The sequence below is a fragment of the Wyeomyia smithii genome, chromosome 1, assembly GCF_029784165.1.
Source record: "Wyeomyia smithii strain HCP4-BCI-WySm-NY-G18 chromosome 1, ASM2978416v1, whole genome shotgun sequence".
NCBI lineage: Eukaryota > Metazoa > Arthropoda > Insecta > Diptera > Culicidae > Wyeomyia > Wyeomyia smithii.
In genome coordinates this window covers 137,521,956-137,540,221 of record NC_073694.1, presented here as the reverse complement: position 1 = coordinate 137,540,221, position 18,266 = coordinate 137,521,956, and the positions used below count along the sequence as shown (strand labels likewise).

At 41.6% G+C, this 18,266-nt stretch overlaps 1 protein-coding gene across 1 annotated transcript in view; it reads left to right on the top strand.

Moving 5' to 3' along the window:
• Positions 1-18,266, top strand: part of LOC129718886 (uncharacterized) — a 380,634-nt gene that overhangs the window by 156,611 nt on the left and 205,757 nt on the right. Inside the window, exon 3 of the mRNA XM_055670083.1 lies at positions 4,158-4,362. Within this exon, the coding sequence (XP_055526058.1) occupies positions 4,158-4,362 (205 nt within the window). The remainder of the gene's footprint in view (positions 1-4,157; positions 4,363-18,266) is intronic.

The following is an 18,266-nucleotide window of genomic DNA, read 5'->3' as shown; positions in this document are numbered from 1 at the left end:
ATATTGCCCTGGAAGGTGTGATTAGAAGAACGGGGACTAGTGGGCAATATTGGGAGTGGCACGATATTTTGAAAGTCGGTTCACCTGTTTGGCTTCGCGGACGATATAGACATTGTGACTCGGACCTTTGTGAGGATGGCGGATACGAGCATCGGACTAAAGGCCTAAGCCAAACGGATTGAACTGGTCATCAATGCATCAAAGACGAAGGACATGAGTGAAAGTTCATGTACCTGGGTCGATACCAGCAGAGTAATTCATGGGTGCATTATGGCAGGAAGTCGCGCAAAATTTGGTCTTCAAAGGACACTCCAATCGAGTAGAAATCACTGCCGCACCAAGGTGACCAAGTTGATGAACAGGTCACTGATCAGACCGGTAGTCCTCTATGGCCGTGAGACATGGACTATACTTGTGAAGGACCAACGCGGTCTTGCGATCTTCGAATGGAAGGTGTTGCGTACCACCTTCGGTGGACAGCCGGACAACGGAACGTGGAGAAGGCGAATGAACCACGAACTGCAGGAGCTGCTTGAAAAGCCAGCTATCGTTCACACTGCTAAGATTGGCAGGTTACCCGGTGAAGATGGTTCTTGATACCAATCCGTCATGAACGAGACGGAGAGGTGCACAGCGGCGAAGGGCGATCATTTTACTCTGCTCTCCTCTATTTCGTTTTGTTTATTTTTGACCTTTAACCACAGAAATTAGACTAGCATGCTTACAACTGAACCGAAAAAAAATCTTGTATAAATTAAAATTTGCGCCAACCGAAAATAACTTGCGAGTGAGTATGAAGGCGTCGCACAGTGCATTGGAGCAATTCTCGCTGAAACCGTTCCACTGGTGACACGAGGTCTTTACAAAACGATATTTTGGTATCTGATGATTGAAAATAGTGGAAAAATGAGAAAACCACTTTGGTTAGTTCATATTGATGGACCCCTCGGGCACAAATCGGTTAAACGGTTTTTACAAAAATTGATTTTTGAGCAATTGATTTATTTCTTTTGAATTTGTCATTGAACCCCCTGCAACCAACACATCGTTTTAAAAAAGAATGATAGAGCTTTCTTTTGAAGTAGAAATAAATTGGCCGCCATCTTGGATCTCGTCGCCATCTTGGATTTTATCAGAAAAACGTGTTTTTGAGCAAGTTCGCAACCACCGATTTTAAATTTGACATCACCATTGGAAAGCTGAGAAAAAATGCTTCAAGTTATGTTCAAAACATTAGGTGAGCATTGAGTTTACCTTAAAATTTTGATCACTTTTCAAAATCGAGCTTCAAACAGTCAACGCATGACGCGCGGCCAATATCAAATCAACGCAATATGCTGAGCATGTGGTGTACGTATGATGTGGACAGTCAGTATTCCTAGTTCATAGGTAGTAAGTGCACTCACGCACCGTTTTTTTTTTTTTTGAATAGCCTTTAATCAATTGGCTGAATGTCGTTAGGTAGCAAACGTACTCTCTTCGTCGATAAGAATTTGCTAGGGATCAAAAAAGTGATGATTCTACTCTTACTTTATTTACGCTGGCATACGCAAATCTTCTCCATATTACTCGGGATATACTAGATTCATACTATACCTTGGTATACCATACCTAAGTTTGTTGATAGTAGTTTTATGATGAAAACAACAGTATATAACAGAAGCAAAAACAACATCTAACATTAATTTGTTTAATTACTAAACACGCGAAAACTGTCCTCCGTACGAGGAACCAAATTTTGTTCTAGTGAAAAAATCGTAGAGAAGCTTGCTCACAAGTTACGTTACACTCAAGGAGGAACGAGGGAGTGAAGATATAAACAATGTGAATGGAGTGAAAAGGGGTCAAAGAAACGATTTTTCTGCTTCACGTAATTTGTGAACAGACCCAGTCACACAGGCATTGGGCCATCTACATTCCACGTGGACAACTTTGGGGAGGGGAGTCTGTGTGATGTCCACGGTCCATACAAAATTTTAGGAATTTATATGAGCAGTTGTGGGGGAGGGGGGAGTAACAAAATCCCTAAAAATCTGTCCACGTGAAATATGGATGGCTCCTAATATACACTGCACACAGACACACACAACAGGCTCATCATATTGCGTTGATTTGATACTGGCCGCGCTTCATGCGTGGAACTGTTTGAAGCTCGATTTTGAACAGTGACTAAAATGACAGGGTAAACTCAATGCTCACCTAATGTTTTGAACATATCTTAAAGCATTTTTTCTCAGCTTTCCAATGGTGATGTCAAATTTAAAATCGGTGGTTGTGAACTTGCAAAAAACACGTTTTTCTATTATTCTTGATTTAGAGTTTTTTCGAAGAAGTGTGATAAAATTGAAATTGAAAGTGTTAGGAAGCATAGCGTGAATTTGGCGCGTCGAAAAAGCACTGTTTGTGCTTTTAAATTTTTGACTATGCGATTTCCATTTGACAGGATTCGTTGGATTGGTAAACTATAGCAAAATTCTGAGTTTACAATTTAACAGTCGAAGGTCGATAGACAAAACCTTACAATTAAAAGTCAATCATTTCAAATCGGCAAAGTCAACATGTCGAAAGAACAACTCTATAACTGAAAGTCTTGAGAATCGATAGTCAGTCGAAAACCGAAGAATTTAGTAAATAGAAAGCAAAAGATGATATGTAATAGATAATGAAAAACGTAAATAAAAATCAAATCATGATTTTGTTTTACAAATGACTTCGTGAGGTTATAGAAACCTGCTGTTTTGACGGTCTGAAGAAGCAACAAGTATCGGACCAATGAATGAGGTTTTCCTGAACTAAAAGCTTTTGAACATAGAGGATCGTTCGTAACTTTCAAGCATCAAAGGATGTACACTTAAACGTGCACACACCTTCTAAAACATATTTTTTCCGTTCATTATGCGGTTCTCATGTTTCTAGCTAATCGAGGATAGCAACTATGGGTAACCGTTCTAGAAGCAGCATTTACGTAAGCGCTAATGAAAAAGAAATCATAAGTTATATGGATGCACTTTAAATTAAACATATTAGTTGAAAATACATTCCAAGAGTTACGACTAAACTAATGAATAATTCATGAAAATACTACCACATTCCATGTCTATCACCGCTGTTTCCGAAGTGAACATTCGAATTTTATGTCGCTTCGCAAAAACTTTAGCGTACGATTGACAATCCAACTGGTTAGGAGGCATTGTACGTCGAAATATCCGTGCCTCAAAATCATATATTTGGTAATTGCAAAAGTTCTATATTGAAACAAAATTTGAATTCAGCCATTTACAGCTTCAAACTTTCACCGAACGACTGAGCTCAAAACGTAAACTTTTCGATTCCATCGAATCACATTTTGTGATTTCACATCATAGTGTACCTACTTCATCTTCCGACTGCGTGACAGATGTTGAAAACATTTTCTGGGATGGAAATATCATCAACTAGAAGTAGGGATCCAAAGCAAGCGCAGAATTTTGGACCAGTCGTTTCCGGACTGCTTACGAATTTCAGCCTCTCTGCCGAATGAACTAGCCAACCTACATAGGAACGACAGAACACCCCAGACAGGACTATCACATGGCCACTGGCGATAAAAACTGGTTTGATCGATCCGACGAAAGGCTTATGAATATAAACCGAGCTCGTCATGCTCCAGCAAATCATACAAAGTTAGAAAGGGACTGCTCTTGGAGAGAAAAAATTGATTTATGATGAATACACTCTGAATTTCTCGACCATTTTTTCCTATTTCAGGCAGTTTTTTTTCATTCTGCGAGAGCCGCAAAACATGCCATGGTCGAATACAATGAAGCACTGATGTGCTGAGGAACTGAAATGAGAGTCGTTATGAGAAATTGTTCCCTGCGGAAAATGTGCTGGAAATGAACAACCGTCAGTTTGGCTATCACTGCGGGCTCATGATAAATAAAATCAACGAGTATTGGAGATTGAAATGATTAATGTACTCTTTCTTTGATTACATATTTAGAACACAGCATCCAGTGATGATTAGTTTTCTTGACAGTGTGTCTTTTGTCAGATAGTTATGAAGTGATTTTTGAGGCATACCCATGGTGACATGAGTCGATATATAAAACTGCCCAGTTGCATGATCATCTCAGTTAATCATTCTAATCGAAGTATATTTCTTTCTCGCCCTGCAGATTTCAGCTCGACCGCTTCGCTGCGTACGATAAATCCATTCATCAAACACTGGGAGCCAGCCCGATTCGACCGGCGGCAGCTGGAAGTGGCTCACCGCCATCACGAGAGCCATCGACGGCGAAGACGCAACGTCAACTACGACCACAGTTCGGCCAGCTATGGGCCGGCAAATGTGGTCCGGCTCAGCTTCCACGCTCATGACAGGTAAAATAAATGCCATAGCATGCTAGTGTGTAATATTCTCTCTAAGTTATCAACTGCGTTCCGGCGGTTCTTCGTTATTGTAACATTTTCATTACTCAACTAATTCAAGTTACATCTTCTGTTGACTAATTTTGACACCGATACTTACGGCCTTCCACTCAAAAGCCTGCTTCATACCTCAGCCAGAAGCCAATTGACCACATCTTTCCCGGTATATTTTAAACTATGCAAAACTTTTCCAAGCTAATCTGCTAGAAAACTTTGCTGGCAGTTTTCTCAGTTATGCTTTCGTGTTCAGTGACTGAAGCCGAACAAAGCTTACACGACGGCGATTTATTAGAAGGGTATTAAAAAAAATTTATACACATTTTCTTTAAATAATCCGACATTCTGCAAGTTAAAAGGATAAAGCAAGTTTGTATACAGAATTGTTATTATTCGATCTGAGAGCATGAACTAATAAATAAAACCAGGAACAAAGTCAAATTCTGCATATAAGTACATTTCGAGTAGTGAGAGGCAAGCAGTAGTTTTAAAGTTTAAGTAAGGCATTGGCCTTATTTAAACAGTAAAATAAACTTCACCTCGGTGCTCAGTTCTTTCGTGGGGGAAGTAAAATACGAAGTGCCCTGCCAGTCGTTGCCTTCCAGGGTGAGATAGGTCTCATCGTCCATCACCACTGCCACGTCGCGATTCGCTGAGCAAATCGACTTGACTATCTTATTCAGCCACTGCCGCTGCGTCATTGTCTGCAGCTCCGAGGCCAGTGGGCGGGACTACCACTTCCTAACATGCATGTCCATATTCAGCAGGTGCTTTTTCACTTTTTGGCCGGTTGCACCCGACCTTTCGACCAAGCGCACGCAGCGATGTAACCACTTTTCCCTCGGTCTTCCTCTTCAGCATCCTTTGAAGTTTCTTGTCGCTCAGCGCCGTCGATCGTCCAGAACCGGGCTTTCTTTCGATGCCCTGATTGTTGACCAATAGTGCCAAGATGTTGTAGATGCCGGAACAGGCGTATCTGGCGTCCGATGCCGCTTTCTAACTTCTGAACGGAGTAGCTTCACATTCTTCGCGATTATGGTTATAGTTCGACTGATAGAGCTGCCAAATTTTTTTCTGCTGACTCATGGGTTACCATGATTGATGCTGCATGGGTGATTTCGTCAGTGGGTTTGAAGGTAAACCCATTTTTTCAATGCAAACGATACCTGCCAAACGCCTGAGAGAACTAGACATTTTCTCACACAGAGTGAGTAACTGACCACTCTTTGCGATGGTAAAAAGTAAAAAATTGAATTGCAAATCATTAATTTCAATTTAGTTTTACAGCTTTCAACCAATCACAAGCTCGCTTCCCCTTCGCTTGTTTTCTGTTGTTTGCTAGTTCACTATTAATAGAGAAGGTACAAAACTCAATCACTCGTTTTGTTTTGGTGACCATGCTGCACACCGTGCCACGCTCTGTAACGATAACAGATGATATGTCAAAATATCTATTCAAATGCTTACAGTATCTCTATTACTAACTGGATTTCAAGCAATAGTATCTTAATCGACAGCTAAAATTTTGCCGAAGACTTTGCTGTAATAATTAAAATATCTTTACAATACTAAACTTGTCAAAATTGTTTTGTAAATTGTGTACATTCAACCAATCACAAGCTCCCTTCCCCTTCGCTTGTTTCCTGCTGCTTGCTGGCTCACATAAATAGAGGAAGTACGAAAATCAATCACTCAACTTGCTTTGTGCTGCACAGACAGCGCGTTACAATGTGTACATCTCAATGGTTAGACCGCGTCGCACACTGTGGCGGTAACAGATATTATGTTATCATTTTCAAATGCTTACAGTATCTCTACCGCTGACTGGATTTCAAACACCACTATCTGGATCTACAGCTAAAACACTGCCCAAAACCTTGCTGTAATAAGTGGAATACAGTAAAATATTTTTTTACACGATTTTACATACCTTCAAAAAAAAATTTGTAAAAACCGCGTTATTTGGAAAAACGACGTAGAATAACCGCGTTATTTGTATGAACGTTGTGAAAAATCGTGTAGAAACTTTACTGTACATATCTTCACAATACTAACCTTGTTAAAATTAAGTTGAAAATTGTATACATTCAATCTACCACAATTTCGCTTCCCCTTCGCTTGCTTTCGGCTGTTTGCTGACTTACTATAAATAGAGAATTTGTGAAAATTAATCGTTCATTTCGTTGAGGTAGCTGCGGCGAGCAGGTAGAGCGCTCAGTATGTGTTGTCAGAGTGCCTTTGTTTCTCCACTGTTGGGGCAGCACAAAGGTATATAGGATTTTGAACAGCAGACTGCTTTTCTCAAGGCAACTAAACAAGTAATTGAATATTCCTCTTTTTTCGAAACTTCTTGAATAGTCTGCATGCTTATTCTGTTCAGTCAGTGATATCGTATTTTTATGTGCGAATTAAAAGCCGGTAGTACTCCAATAGTACGTGAGAAGTAAGGGGAATGATGCCATCGTGGCGATTTGGGATATTGCTTAGCTGAATGAGGTTGATATATATGGGATTTCTTTTAACCACGTGAAGGTTCCCGTTCACAGCCATATATTTTGTACTCCAGTACGGCAGAAACCGTGAAAAGTTTCGTATTATTCTTATACAGTAGACCCCCAGAGTTTATTCAACGGAGAGTTTCTTGATTTCAGCAAGTAAGCTCGGTAATGAAACAATCGAAACTATGCATTTGTTAACAGTGTGCGTAGTCTTGGATAAAACCTCCTACTTTTTTCTCTCAAGCTGAGAGGGGGCCATTTTCATCAGCTTCTCAGTTACTTAGTAAGAAGTTGACCAAAGAACAAAGCACGTAAGTTTACATACATTGAAGCCACATCCTAAAACGACCCAGAAGACCTCACCATGAGTGCGTGTTCTGCAAAACGTTCAATTTTACACTGTGTTTGTTACATCCGAGAACAATGAGAACAGTAATGCCGTTCTCAGGTGTTTACTGAACAGTAATGCCACTCTCAGGTGTTCACTGACCTATTTACAAGAGTTTTATTGGACTACTCTGTCGAATTAAGAGCGTTTATTTGCCGGAGAAACTCACAGAGGTATTTTCTTCAAGATCAAGATAAGCAAAATGAAGCCTGAAATTTACTCGATGTGGCCTTATTATTTATCAACGACACTCTTAGAATGGCGCCGGAAGCTAGAATACGTAGCTCTCCGACATCGACTGCCATTTGCGCTTTCTGACAGACTTCAGAGTGTTGACACTAGGGTGAACTGTTTTGCAAGTTTGTGCTCAAACATACGCCCAAATCGAATGAACCAGCGGGCTGCCATAAATTTTTCGGCCAAAACTTTATGTTTACCATCAGCCATCGTTGGGTCCGATTTAACGTTTGAAACCTCCAAAATACCGATAAAATGCTACTGAAATCTGGTCTGGCGTACGTGTAAAGCGTGAATTTTTACTTCCCGGCTCCCACTGTCTAGGTTTTTTTGCACATTGTCACGAAATAACAAAATTCTGATGCAGCACTTGAAACGTAAACGTATACAAATACACTGTCGACAGAAATAAGCCATAAGTGACACAAATTAACCCAATATCAACAATATCAAAACGGAATTATTCGTATATGCTAAACATCATTACTCGCGGGAATAAATTAATGATGCTTGAAATTACATAATTTTCTTTTTGACGTCCCACACTTTTTTTTGTTTAATAATATCCAAACAAAAGCAACGTGACGCAAGTTTTCCATTTACAACGTTCCCAGTAGAATAGACTTTCCGGTGCAAAACTTTCTTTTCCTTCCTGTACGTCCTTGGTTTGCTAAGAAACTCGAACCGCGCCAACATCTCCACTACTTTCAGGCCCCTTCTTCGGCACGGCTTCCAATGAAACTTTGCCAATTTTTGCAACTGGATCAGCGTGTGGTCGATGTACTTTAAGCTTTTAGACGTACCATCCAAAATCTTCTTAAAGCCCAACTTTCGCTGAAGAATTGAAAAACTGGAAAAAGTTTAAAACATAAAGATTTACCTAAATGCAAACGAATTTGATAAATATGTCCTCTTTTCGCAAGTTAAATAATAAGCTTCGGCAGTTCAAAATTCTAGTCTAGTTTATTTACACACACGCACATTTGCTTAGTTTTCGAAGCTGAATGCATTGCTACACGCACGGTTATTGAAATGCGTAGGTAGAAACTAAAAAATAAAAAAAAAACAAACCACTAAAAAACACCGCACGGAAAAAAGCTAAAGGCGCACGATAGGACCCGATAGTAAACGACACAAAGAACGGAATAGTAATATCAATGAACAATAACTGCTGTTGAGTGCACGACCGCCAGCGGCGGTGGCTGTGGGTTAACTCTTTAGAATCATTTACTGTATATTGCTTATGGTCGTGTTATTAAAGAATTATGAAGAATAATGAAATAATAATGAAAGAATAATGTTGACCAAACAAATAAAAAAATGTCTACAAGTTAAAGAAAATGGTTTTAATATTTTGGTACGCTAAGACCTAATCTGATATTTTTTTTTACAAAAAAATCATATTTTTGATGCGAGGTAAAGTTTCTCTTTTTCGATATTATGTGAGGAAAAATTTACATTACTTTCAAAGTTTTAGAATACAAAATATGTCATGTTTAAAAGATTTTCACATGCCAGAAAAAACACCATGGAAACATTATTGACTAAAAAAAATAAGAAAAAAAAAACATTCTAATATCAATTGAAAAATATGTTTCGTATTACATATTCTTTATTTGCTTCACCTTCACTTTCGTTTTTGTGTTCATTTTCAATGAAGTTGTAATATCTTTAGAAGTCGTCGCACCGCAACGTTATTGGACATGGCACCTCCATCGAGTTCATAGTGTTGGTTAAAATTCTCAATCACGAGGATGTGCATGTGGAGGATCAAGGTCATATATGTCAACTGCGTAAACCATACTCCGGCGGTAGAGAAAATGCTTCGTCAACCCGAGCGTCTGTTAACCAAGATAATGCGGCTCAAAACAGCGTCTGATCTTCATTTTAGGAGCGGCTTATCCACGTCCTGATGTCAGCGTGGGACTCTAAACAGAGCTGACACGATGGTCCCCTGCGAGATAGGGGGTTGGGGAAGGCCCATCGAGCCGCTCCGGAAAACAATATGTTACAAACAACGTAATAGGTAATACGGATCGGAACAATCGGCATGGATCTAGGCAACGAAATAAGGAATACGATTGGAAACGTGGGACATGGAACTCCAAATCGCTCTGCTTTCTAGGATGCGACAGGACTATCGACGATGAGCTACATCCACACAACTTTGAAGTCGTAGCGCTGCAGGAACTTTGTTGGACAGGCAGAGAGCACGGAAAAGCGGGCACCGGGCGGCTACTTTCAACCAGAATTGTGGCACTACCTGCTGGGAACCGGCCTAATAGTATTGGGCCAGATGCGCCAACGCGTGATGGGGTGACAACCGATCAACGCAAGGCTGCGCAACTTGAGGATACAGGGTCGGTTCTTCTACGTGCACTGCCCACATGAAGGAAGACCCAATGACGAGAAGGAGGCGTTCTACGCGCAGCTTGCGCAGGTCTACGATAGGTACATGAAAGTCGTCATTGGGAGCATGAACACTAAGGTAGGACGGGAGGCTATGCACAAACCGGTAATCGGACCCAATAGCCTGCATGCCGTGTCTAATGATAACGGCCATCGGTGCGTAAACCTTGCGGCTTCCCGTGGTAAGTACCTTTTTCCCCCGCAAAGATAGCCCCAAATCCACCTGGAGATCACCCGACCAACAGACAGAGAATCAAATCGACCACGTGCTAATCGAAGTCAGGTTCTTCTCCGGTATTACGTTCGCACCTACTGCAGTGCGAATATAGTTTCGGACCACTACCTAGTAGCCGTGTGCATGCGCTCAAAACTATCGACGGTGTACAACACCCGCCGAAGTCGAACGCCGCAACCAAATATTTAGGAACTGCGGGACGTCGGGGTTGCACAGGAATACGTGCAGCAGCTTGGCGCAGCTTCTCTTGTAGATGGCTGGAGGAGCATCCGATCCGCCATAGGTAGCACTGCTGTAGCGCTACTAGGTACAAGGGCTCCGAATCATAGAAATGACCGACACACACAAACTCATTTGTTTTGCTACTCAGCGACTGTAAAAAAGAACGCGAGTTCACGCTTGCGGGTAGGAGTACTCGACTAAAATTGCTCGACTAGGAGGATTGTTTGAAAAACTGTTCTCAAAAACGAAAATGCTTTCTTCCCGGTTTTTCTTCATGCACCGACAGCCGACAGTGGGGCAACGTGTAGGGTATCGGACTGCTTCGGTAAGTTTTTTTACAGTAGTCTAATGCAAAACCAGCCGAAGCAAACCGCTGCCGAAGTAGTCCGATACCCTATCATTTTTTGTCCCTCTGCAACCATCGCAAAGCACCTTGAAACAATTGTCTTCGACTGGGCGTTCTCGCGAGTTAGGAGTAGGTACACACGAGTACACACGAGGAGAGTAGAAGGGAGAGTGTGCATATTAGCTCGAGAGCGAATGCGAGCAAGAAAAAAAAGCGAGAAAGAACGAGAAATAGCTTGAATGGAGAATTCTCTACTCTGTAATAGCGGCAGCATCGAGAGCCTCACATGAGGCCTCCTCACGGACGAGTGTGAGGTCATCGAAAGGTGGAAGCAGTACTTCGATGAGCATCTGAACGGCGATGTAGTAGAGCGCGAGAACGGTATGGCAACTGATTTTATTGCACGAGCAGAAGACAACAGGATTCCAGCCCCCGATCTTCTAAAAGGTGGAAAAGGAGAAGCTGCTGGAGTGGACCAAGTTCCAGCGAGCTGTTTAAATACGATGGAGAAACACTGGTTATAGCCGTGCACTAGGTCATTATCAAGATTTAGGAGGAAGAACGAGTACCGGAGGAGTGGATGGAAGGTATTGTGTGTCCCATCTATAAAAAGGGCGACAAGCTGGAGTGCTGCAATTAGCGGGCAATCACTATGCTGAACGCCGCCTACTAGGTACTCTCCCAAATACTCTGCCGTCGACTATCACCATTTGCGAAGCAGTTCGTGGGGTCCTGCCAACCGAGTTCCATGGGTGCCCGCGCCATCACAGATCAGATATTCGCGGTTCGGCAGGTTATGCAGACATGCCGCGAATACAGCGTACCCACACACCACTTATTCATCGATTTCAAATCGGCGTACGACACAATCGATCGAGACCAGCTATGGCAAATTATGCACGACCAACAATTTCCGGACAAACTAACGCGGTTGGTCAAAGCGACGATGGATCGAGAGATGTGTGTAGTTCGAGTATCGGGGGCACTCCCGAGTCCCTTTGAAACCCGAGGTGACTTAAGGCAACGTGATGGTCTGTCGTGCCTACTGTTTAACGTTGCCCTGGAAGGTGTCATTAGAAGAAGTCGGTTCACTTGTTTGGCTTCGCCGACGGTATCACCATTGTGGCTCGGACCTTCATGAAAATGGCGGACACGTACATCGGACTAAAGGCCGAAGCCCAACGGATTTTACTGGTCATCAATGCATCGAAGACGAAGTACATGAAAGGAAGGGGTTAACGAGAAGACATTGCTAACCTCCCACCTCGAGTTCAAGTTGATGGTGATGAGATGGTCGATGAGTTCGTGTACCTGGGCTCATTGGTAACTGCGGACAACGACACCAACAGAGAAATTCATCGGCGCATTATGGCAGGAAATCGTGCATATCATGGTCTCCGGAGGACGATCCGATTGAGTAGAATTCACCGCCGCACCAAGTTAACCATCTACATGACGCTGATCAGACCGGTAGTTCTCTACGGGCATGAGACATGGACTATGCTTGTGGAGGACCAACGCGCTCTTGCAGTCTTCGAGGTGTTGCGTACCATCTTCGGTGGACTGCAGATGGAGAACAGAACACGGAGAAGGCGAGTGAACCACGAACTGCAGATGTAAGGGTATGTCGTAAGGATGTTGGACGACAGCCCGGTAAAGATGGTTCTTGAGACTAATCCGTCAGGAACAAGACGGAGAGGTGCACAGCGGGCAAGGTAGATCGATCAGGTGGAAGATGACGTACGGACCTCACGCAGACTGCAAAGCTGGCAAACTGCAGCCAGGGACCGAGTGGAATGCAGATGACACTTACGTACAGCAAAAGCCACACCACGGCTTGGGACTGTTTGGTAAAGTAAGGTATGTCAACTGCCTACACGAAAGAGGACCAGAAAACGTTAGAGAAGTGTTGATGATGTGAAGATGTATGATAGCTGCAAGCAACGGGACGTGAAGATCGGTGACATGAATCCCTCTTAAGGACGCGAGGCAATGAAAATGATTCTGATAAGGTAGTTCAAAATAGCTTCCGCTCCACAAAATCTCCTGAGAATCATTCGACCATTAAAAAAAGTAACAAATCGAACATCTTCAACGTACGCGCATCGTCTTCATGGACAAGTGTGAGGTGATCGATAGAAGGAAGCAGTAGAGATCAAAGACGGCATGGCAAAAATTATTAGTGCAGTGGTAAAACACGACATGACTTTAGCTTGTGACCTCTAGGAGGTGGTGGAGAAGTTGACCGGCTAAAAACAACAATTTCCTAGTGAGCTGTTGAATACGGTGGCGGAGCACTGGCTAAGGCATTGCACTGGGTCATTGCCAAGGTTTGAGAAGAATAACGAGTACCTTTTGAGTGAATGAAAGGCATAGTATGTCCCATTTTCAATAATGGCGACAAACAAGAGTGCTGCAACTCTGTTAAACTGTTGAACGTGATCTCTATATCACTCCAATAAAAGAGGCCAAATTCATGTGTGCTCGCGCTTCCACAGATCAATTGTGGTTCAGTAGATTATACAGAAAAGATGCGAGTACAGTGAGCCCAAACATAATCTAATCATCGATTTGAAATCGGCATACAACACAATCGAGCAAGGTACGCAGCTACGCACGCAGCTACGTACGAAGTGAAGAAGATTTTAAGTAAAAGTCGAATTACGTATTCAATTACAGATGTTTAAAGTGAAAAATGCTAGAATCAAAGAGTATTCTGTTTGATGGTTGGCACTTTTAAGACGTCATCGATGTGCGAAACATTCTCAACACAAACTGGTAATCTGAATCGTCGTTTAAACTTTAGACGGACCGCAGGTAGACTGTCACCTAAGATTTGAAAATACTTTGAGTATAAATCAAAAAGTGTGTCTGCCGTCAGATGCGTCGTAAAACGTGAAGAAGAATCATGCCACCGATTTTATCTCATCACTGATCATTAGCGATCGTACTGGAAAATGCTAGAATCAAAAAGTATTCTGTTTGATGGTTGGCACTTTTAAGACGTCATCGATGTGCGAAACATTCTCACCACAAACTGGTAATCTGAACCGTCGTTTGAACTTTAGACGGACCGCAGGTAGACTGTCACCTAAGATTTGAAAATACTTTAAGTATAAATCAAAAAGTGTGTCTGCCGTCAGATGCATTAAAACGTGAAGAAGAATCATGCCACCGATTTTGTCTCATCACTGATCATTACCGATCGTACTTATGAATATTAGTTGAAATAGTTGAATATTAGTTATTACCGAGTCACACTGCCAAGCGGATTAATTCGAGTTTATTTTTTTTTTTTTAAGTTCGCGTCACGTCGCTCCGCTGTTAAATAGATTCGCTTTGCTCAGACGCCTCCCTGAAACTGAGGACTTAGCAAATCGACATTCGCTGTTCGACACTGGTAACATGTGTAAAATCTATTGTGATTGTTTTATCTCTTTTTTAGTTTGTACCGCAACCACATGTACATACAGTCCCTAGTGCCCTCGTTTGCTAATGCTCTGCCAGACAGTGTTTCCGGCGACGAACGGTCAGCAACTGCGGGAAGCTCGCATCCCTCTATTGAAATCGACAGATCCCTATATAGGTTTGGGGTGGTTTCCAAAGTAAATCTATGCAGTCGCTGCTTGTATGTGCGGTTGGCCCGTACCTTCTCCCCACTTCTGCTTTCCCTGAGCCGGCGTGTAGTGAAAAGGCAACGGCACATATATTCGAGCCAAGCTGAATGCAATATGCAAGTTGGTGACGTTAGCCGAAAGTTCTCCGCAGCTCGCTCATTTGGGTTACGAGAGGCGGCCGTAGGTGAAACGGATGAAGTGGCATTATGTTATTTGTTTGAAATTTGTTGGATACATGAGCAGACAATTTGGTCAGGTGATGCATGGATGAATGCATGGAAATTATGTTTCTAGATGTTTCAGAAATCAGAGATTTTTGTAAATACATTTTTACGCTATCCTGTACCTAGAAAATTGCTTGATTTTGATAAAACCCATTTAAGCAGAGACAATGGGAAATTTCAAATTACTAACAAGCGAGTCAGTCTTTAAAACTAACAGTTATACCAATTACTACTTACAGAAGGTAGAATTCTACTCAAAAACGAATTCTATACCAATCTAAAGTGTTCAGAACACTAATAACTCTCTTGATAACTGGTCGGCGTGCAGCCAAACCCAATATTCATGTAGACCGTAAGTGCTGCCCTTTTTTCTTCGTAAAAAAAACTCTACCGTCTAGAGTATCAAACATTTAGGACCAAAAGCTTTCATTATTGATCATGTCGACCTCTCTGAAACCTAGGATTGTTTTTTCATATGATAATAATTATGCACAATGGAATAGCAAAGAAGCTCAAAGCACGTTAGAAACCTAAAAAAAAGAAATAGTTGCATGAGGGCAGCCGCTATAGTTGAAACTTTTCTAAGGTAGGTGACTATGCAAAATTGGGCACAAGGTAGTCAAGCCATAGCATAACTCGCTGATCGGCGTAACCAAAACAACAGCAGTTAATTGCAAAGCTTTCCGTTCAAGTAAAAATATTATTGTGAAACAGCAAAGTTTCATTTACTCAGCAGAAAAATAATTTTTTATTCTCACTTATTTTCCGTCGGTCTAGTTCCGCCACTGTTGTTGTGCCAATCACCAACGCCCAGGGAGGCGACTCCACCCAGGACCCTAACTCGCGACCCGTTGATTAACAGACCGGCGCTAACGGCTTTGCTTTTTCATGCCATGTAAGGCGTGATCCCAGGGATTTTACGCCTCAGAAAATCTCTTGGTGTCGGCTAAGATTGAATCTAGACCAGTTGGGTTGGTTGTGAGTGAATCACGCCACCCCACAACCATCGACACCTATGTCGGCGTTAGGATTCGAACCCAGGCGTCGAACGTGGTTGACGGAGACGTTACCAACTACGCTAGGCCCCCGCATAGCAGGAAAATATGATTTATGCTAAAAAAAAATCCGATTAAACTTTAAAAAAAATCCGAATAAGCTTTAAGCTATGGGTGCGCCGTAGCCGCAAGGTTACAGAGTCTGCTTGGCAAGCGGGTCAAAGGACTTATACATGAGTTTATTCTCTTATGCTCAGGCTCCCCTCTTACCTACTCTGCATGCAAGCTGCGTTCTATTTACAGTACTTGTTGACAGTTGACTCTCTTCCTATCAAGGATCGAAGCTATACAAGGAAAAATGCCTCGAAAATCGCATACTACCTTTCAGTACAGCCCATGAAGGTCTCGTGAAGTTTTGGCTAGATTTGGCGAGTTGCCACTACAGCCTGAAAGTCATCCGCGATGAAAACGTAGATTTCATCGATAAAACCATAAATCCACCCAACTGCCCGCTATTCCCGGCCTATCGATAGTTTTCAGGCAATACTAAATCGGAAGCTCATTAAAAGTGATGAAACGGCTGGAACAAATGCGCCAACCCAGACAACCAGAAGTCGCATAAGATTGGACGGATTACCTCGTATAAAGTTCTATGGCACATCAGTATCGTATTGCTGTATGAACAACGTATGTGTTTAATCGCATATGGTGTTATTTTGCGAACTTCTTGCGATGAGTGTAACATACTCACACAGCAATACAGATAAACTCATATAATGTATATTCAAACTTTTATTAATTCCACAAAGTGATGAATATACGCGGAACCCAAAAGTCTCATGTTTAGTCGCAAAAGGCATCATTTTGTAACACCGTAAACGACTGAATTTATGATAACTAGATGTCGCTAATGTTTGCACAGCTTACATCGCACAAGATATTATGATAGATCATTAGCTTGTATGACCAAATGTGAATGTTTCATCGCATATAACGTTGTTTTGCGGAATCTTTGCGACAAATAGGTAACAAACCCGGATTCAAAAACCAATTAACTTTTCCAATGCTTGGTTAAACTCGCAGTAAATCCACACACTGACGAATATGCGCGAGAATCGAAAACTATCCGCATTACAGCGTATCACATATGTATAAATTTAGTCACTTCCCGCCGCTGCTGCTCTTCAAAAAATAAGCCACAAAACATCTGCGGACAACTCGGATCAATGATGCACTACTTAGCATAATATCTTTGTTGGAAACTTGCCTTTAATTGTTGTTGAAGGCGGTAAAATCACTCAATTTTGTTAAAACAAATGACACAGCTCATCGAGCGGACATGACAATTCAACCGAGATGTAAACAACGAACGTTCCCGCAGAAATTCACAAACTAACTCACAATACGAGATCTAATTAGATTCATGCTCTACGATGTCTTTTGGTCATTTATACGATGAAACTAGAAAGTTATTACCAAAACTCAGAGATTTCCGACAGCGACACCACGGAGAAGAGAAAAGAATGATGCTTGACAATCTAAGAGTCCGAGGTTCGAGTCCGGATGGATACCTAAATATTAGAGCGTGTGCCCAAAGAAAAAAGAAAAGAATTGGAAAGATTAAACACTGACATTTGTAATTTGCTATTCCTTGTATTATGAATAGCAAGGGATAAATAATGCATAATAATTGCTACTCTGTTGGCTATATTTTTTATTTGAAGGTGATTTAATCGCACGTTTTAATAAACAAATACGAAGGAATGCATAACGAACAGAACTAAGTGTTGTGCGCGGTCTGTCTCAACGTAAAATTGTAGTAATAAAGGGTGTTTTCCGCCGAGTAATAATGGACTAATTAGTGAAACTGCAAGGTTCGGGTTCCCCTTTTATCTAGAAAAGTAAAGAGAAGAATCAACGGTCCGCTCTAGGCAGGATAAGTATCGTTATATTTTCGAAGTTTCCTGTTTGTTTTACGATCACTTAAACTAGCCACAAAACTCATCGACCAAGAAGTGAAATTAGATACGCTCGCAGCGCCACCGCCGTTCGCTGGCGGGTAAACGAACTAACATCCATGGCAAAGTTTGGCAGATTCGTTTGGCAGACACTAAAAACGAAATAAATTTTTATTTCATATTCAACGAGATGCTAAGATGCATAACAGAAGGAAGGAAGAAGGAGAAGTTGGTAAGATCGTTCTAAAATATATTAGAGGAGTTCATATAATCAAGTACTATTAAATACGCGCCACTAATGCAAATTAGTATGGAAGTGTGAATACAATGTTATATCCAATAGGTATAACAACGTATTCATGCGGGGCTTAGTGTTTATGGAGGCGACCTTGGAATGTACGTGTATTACCAGGCATTCTTGAAATGGGTCGTTGGATGAACATGAGAGCTGTCACCTTTCATCTCCAGGGCTAAAAATATTTGCACCTATATATCATGTAATGTATTAAAAATCAAAATATAAATCAGTTCAAATAGAAATGGATGCAGATAGGTTTTTTCCATAAAAGCACTGCCGATCAGTGAGAGATGAATTGTAAACACACACACACACACACACACACACACACACACACACACACACACACGAAGGAATGCATAGCGAACATCGCATAAATAACTTAAATAATTTGCTAATGTTGACTTGTGAAGTCGCATAAAGTAATAAAAG